Source organism: Protobothrops mucrosquamatus, unplaced genomic scaffold (genome assembly GCF_001527695.2).
Source record: "Protobothrops mucrosquamatus isolate PMUCROS unplaced genomic scaffold, P.Mucros_1.0 scaffold3318, whole genome shotgun sequence".
Taxonomy (NCBI): domain Eukaryota; kingdom Metazoa; phylum Chordata; class Lepidosauria; order Squamata; family Viperidae; genus Protobothrops; species Protobothrops mucrosquamatus.
In genome coordinates this window covers 104,348-109,600 of record NW_015389308.1, presented here as the reverse complement: position 1 = coordinate 109,600, position 5,253 = coordinate 104,348, and the positions used below count along the sequence as shown (strand labels likewise).

At 40.8% G+C, this 5,253-nt stretch overlaps 1 protein-coding gene across 1 annotated transcript; it reads right to left on the bottom strand.

Moving 5' to 3' along the window:
• Positions 1–332: 332 nt before the first annotated feature.
• On the bottom strand, positions 333–5,253 carry LOC107297449 (interleukin-1 family member 10-like). Its single transcript, XM_015826813.1, has 4 exons — positions 5,184–5,253; positions 3,833–3,958; positions 1,212–1,345; positions 333–545 (listed from the first exon to the last, which is right to left on the bottom strand). Exons 1-4 carry the CDS (start codon positions 5,251–5,253, stop codon positions 333–335), a joined length of 543 nt encoding a protein of 180 aa, XP_015682299.1.

The following is a 5,253-nucleotide window of genomic DNA, read 5'->3' as shown; positions in this document are numbered from 1 at the left end:
TTAGTTTTGCTTCAAGATTACCATGCTGTGTACTCAATAAACAGAAAGAGTTTGAGAAACGAAATGAACCTGGACTTTTATTTGGATCCGCAAGATGGATGTTGACAATATTGTTCTACAGAAATAAAGACCATACAATCAAGTCCATATCATCCATGAACCTATATTGTACCTTCCCCCAAAATATGACATAGTTCTTCCGATGTTTTTTGATTGCAGGAAGAATACTATTTAAGTCTACTCATTGACCTAATTGTGCATTCTGGCTCCATTCCAATTTGTATATCCAAGGTCTATTAGAAACATAGATGCAGAAGAGTATTTCTGGCTCATTATTTTCTTTTAAAATAAAACAGGACGTTCTGAGGTCCTCCTTTTTGACTCAAACCAAGAGGCTTTTTTGCTTCTGAAGAAGTGCTGAGGAACCAACCCGGGAACTCTGCAGATTCAAAGGAGCAGGTATCAGCGTTTCCATCACTCTTACTATAAAAAGTGAAAGCTTTGGCGCTTTTTGAATCCCAATAAAGATCTGCAATATCTTTCTCCTAGGGAAAAAAGGGAGAGACCATGAGAAAGAAGTGACATAGGAACACTAGGATAACCTGGTTGTAAGTTGCATAAACCATCATTAGCAGCCCCTTAGAGGATTTCTATGGTCTATCGAGATGGAATTCACATTTTCCCTTTTTACAGAAAGTTTTATAAATTAACACGTCAGCCAATCAAGTTTATTTAATCTCTCAGTGTTCAGAAAGAGATTCTATCCAATCAAGTTAAATAAGCAGCCATAAAACAGATAGAACACTGGAAGGAAAGGAAAGAGCAGCTGCCTCAATATTCTTTGGAGCTTTCATACCAAAGAGAGCAGCACTCACGTTACATTGTCTTGCAAAACCAAAAATGAACAACCCTTTCATCAATCTTGTCAAGAGAAACCACTTATCAAGAAATATATAAGATATGATCAATCAGTAAGTGTGTCATTAGGATTCTCTATAAAAAAAGGTAAAGCCAATGAAAGGGGAGCATTACCAGGTAAATGATGGCCCCATCTTAGCTTTGTTATTTCACTCCATCAGCTAAAGCTTCTAGAAGTCTTCCTAATATACAATAACAGTACAGAATATATCACTGAGAATAAAAGGACAAATAAAAAAGACAATTTTCCTAGAGAAAGCAAAATATGTTGGTAATGCAAGTCAAACACTCACTTTTAACTCTAGCTGATATTGACCATTCCCAGACTTCACACAAGACAAGCAGCTCTTCTTTTTTTCAGGGCCCATAAATATGGGTTTTTGTGTTTTATCTAGAGATCTATTAGGAAGCACGGCCATGAATTGCTCTGGAAAGAATAAAAAAACAAGAAAGAAGATCAAGGAGTTAAGAAAGAATGGAAGCATGGTTTTTTTTTCCTGTTGATGGAGATGTTTGGGATGGGGAAACCATATGTATCGGATTAAGAATATGATTTATAAAAGCAAAGGACCTCTGGAAAAAAGATATAAGCCCTCATATAAGAGGAATGATTTGCAATGGGAGGGACTGAAGCTCGTCAGAAGGTAATTTTGAGGTCTTCAGCCTAGTTTGGCTATTTTTTTCATACTGAGAACTGAACTGAGCATGAGTACGTCAACCAAAACCCCAAACATACTTCACATTTCTACTTTGTAAACTACGAAAACACTGATATTGTGAAATTCAAACTGGATAGCTACCTAGTTTGATATCTGTCATAGTAGTTTAGCTTTGCTTCTTTTGTAGGCTGGTGGGCAGTTTTACAAACACTGGACTAAAATCACTCACTGTGCTTTATTCTAACAATATCTAAGAGTAATAAAGGAGAATATTTGTAGCTCAGGGTTGATACGAGGGGTCCTTGAGCTTGCGTGTTTTCTTGCAGATGTTTCATCGCCCAGACTAGGTAACATCCTCAGTGCTAGCAAGTCAGGATTATCTGCATGTCTTAGATATTAGAGGTCCTTGGTGCTCTCTGATGACTAGCACTGATGATGTTACCTAGTCTGGGTAATGACACGTCTGCAAGAAAACAAGCAAGCTCAGAGGACATCAAGGCCCCCTAATATCTAAGACAGCGGTTCTCAACCTATGGGTCGCGACCCCATTTGGGTTCAATCAACCATTTCATGGGGGGTCGCCAAGCAAGGCTGTCTGCCATTTTTTTGTCCGCCATTTTTTTCCCCTTTTCCGGCGGGTGCCTTACCTCCCTTGAGCTGGGCCAGCTGGTGGTCGGCCTGCTCCGTCTCTGCCGCTTGCCAGCTACGCCTCGGCCGGCGCAGGGGGCGGAACCACGCATGCGTGGCGCTCCCGGGCAGGGAAAGTCCTCGACTTACAACCGGTTGGGTAGTCCTCGACTTAGACCAGTTTAGTCCTCGACTTACGACCGGTTTAGTCCTCGACTTACAACCGGTTTAGTCCTCGACTTACGACCGGTTGGGGGTCGCGGCATTAAAAAGGTTGAGAACCACTGATCTAAGATATACAGGTAGTCCTTGACTGGCCACTACAGTTGAGACCAAAATTTCCATTGTTAAGCAAGACAGTTGTTAAGTAAATTATATCCAATTTTACTGCCTTTTTTGCCACGATTTTTTGAGCAAATCATTAGCAGTTGTTAAGTTAATAACATAGTTGTTGAGCGGATCTGGCTTCCCCATTGACTTTTCTTGTAGGAAACTGGCTGGAAAGGGGCAAATGGTGATCATCAATCTGACCCTGGGATGCTGTAGCTGTCATAAAGATAGGCCAATTGCCAACTGTCTGATTTTGGCATGTGACCGAGGGCAGTGGTGGGATTCAAATGTGTGAACAATCAGTTCTCTGGGGGGATACCGTTTCCGGAAGTCCATTCTGGGCCTGGGCAATAAAAAAATTAGCTACCAGTTCTGCCGAAGTAATGTGATCTGGCTGAATCCCACCACTGGCTGAAGGGATGCTGCAGTGATTGTAAATATGAATACTGGTGATAAGTCACTTTTTCCAGTGCTGCTAAATAAATGGTTGTAAGTCAAGGACTATCTGCATATGAAAACTGGAGGACCTTTTGTGGTACATATTGCATGTAATACATTCCCTTTATTGTTTCTGAATTAAATCTGTCTTTCCTAAAATATCACATAGGGCAGTGGTGGCGAACCTATGGCACGGGTGCCAGAGGCGGCACTCAGAGCCCTCTCCGTGGGCATGCGCGCCGTCGTCCCAGTCCTAGGCCTTCAGCTGGGTTTTATAAAACCTTTTCGCTTTAGGCGTCCGCCGCCGTGTACAAAAAAAAAAGGTTCAATCAATCAGTCAATTTCAACCTCTCGCGGGAAAAAAAAGATCTTGCAAAGTTGGAATTGATTGATTGAACTTTTTAGTCCCAGTGTGCTGTTACCACTGCAGCCATGCCCACCCAATGGGCCATGCCCACCCAATGGGCCACGCCCACCCAATGGCCACACCCACCCAACGGCCACACCCATCTGGCACCCGATGATGCATAAGTGGGTTTTGGGTTGCAGTTTGGGCACTCGGTCTCTAAAAGGTTCGCCATCACTGACATAGGGCAAGGAGCTATGTCTATGGGTACATTGATGCACAGGGCAAAAATGTTGAGAACCCAGGATTAGTGAATGGAATATGCAGCAAGTCATTTTTTTAATAAGCAACTTTAATAATACAATAATGTTAAACGTGGCCACCAGCCTAGACTACAACAGTAAGTCCTAATTTATCCGCCGTGAGCTTTTCACCACTGAAGGGATCCTATCCTTAAGTTTGGCCAAGAGGAGGGTGCAATTTTCAAGCCTAAGATAAGCAACTTAGTTTGTACCTGGTGAATCAGAAGTTTGCACATCTGCCACTATCACGTCCTTCAGCAAAAATAAGTATTTCTGATTAAGATCCCAAAATTTATACAATCGGGGATCAGGGTGTTCGTAAGGCTTTATTTCTGGATCTGTGGAAAGAATATGGATATACATTAAACACATATTTTATGTGCAAAGAAAGGGAACATTCTAAAGAAGGAACAATCGGAGAAAGTTAGAATCATACCTATCTCACTGAAAAACGAATTACAATAATTTGCCTCTCTTTCAAGTGACTTGCAAAGGTCTACTGAACAGGCTCTCTCAAAAGCAGTTTGGATATCGTACCAAGATGCAGGGGAGAATTCTTGGATATAGCCTTATGGAATGTAAACATGAAAGTAACTGAGATGATATTAAGGGACCCAGGAAGAGACAGGGTGGAGAGTTACAAGTGGAAGCATTCTGGATAATTCTAGCTATAGAGGAGGAAAAGGCCCTAAAATATGGTTAGCAAACATGTAATTAATGTCAAATACACGCAAGATGAAAGCAATTATAGCCTAGAGTCACCATTAATTCAATCTGTTCTCGCTTCTTCCTTTTTCCTATCTTTCTTCTTCCACATTGTCCTCTTTCCCTTTTATTTCTCTCTCCTTCCCTCCCTCCCCTTTTGTGTTCACCTTGCTGATATTCAGTCAATCAGCCAATCAAATCTGGATTTGATTCAATCATAAACCAGCAAAATGCTGCAATTCAGTTTTGAAAGGAAAAAACAGGATTATATGCAATTAATGTCTTTTGAGAGAGGCACTGTAGTAGAACTGGGCAACCTTGTGCTGTAATTGGAGTTTTAAGAAGATCACCATCAATGAAAGCTAAAAAAACAGTTTCTTTTAATGGAGAAGTGTGTGTGTAATGTGTATGTGTATGTGTGTGAGAGAGGGAGGGTTAGAAACCAAATTTGGGGTGTCAATGGAAGATATAGAAGACTTTGTAAAGCATAGAAAAGGGACAAGCTTAATATATGACCATTCTCATGTCTAAAATTAACTTTCTGCAAAATAAGATCAGAGTACACAAATGCTATAATCCATGGAGCATCTACTTGATATATCAGCTGATGAATAAGATGAACATTTGCTGGACAGCTCTATTGCTATGTACACAACACATTGCATTTGTTCTGGTATAGGGTAGCTTCCTCCAGAGAGTAGCACTAAGAAAGTTTTGACTTTAAAAAACTGAAGGTTTTATTTGCGTAGGATTGAAAAAATGAAGCTCATTTTTACAATGGCCAAATAATTAAGGATACGTGCATGACTGGGGCAATGTTTCCAAAGAAGCAAATGAAGAGAACAACATCTTTCTCACCTGGTTCAGTATCATGAAATAGCTCTGCTATTTCTTCATCCCAAGTCTTCTTACAAGGATGACTTGCCAT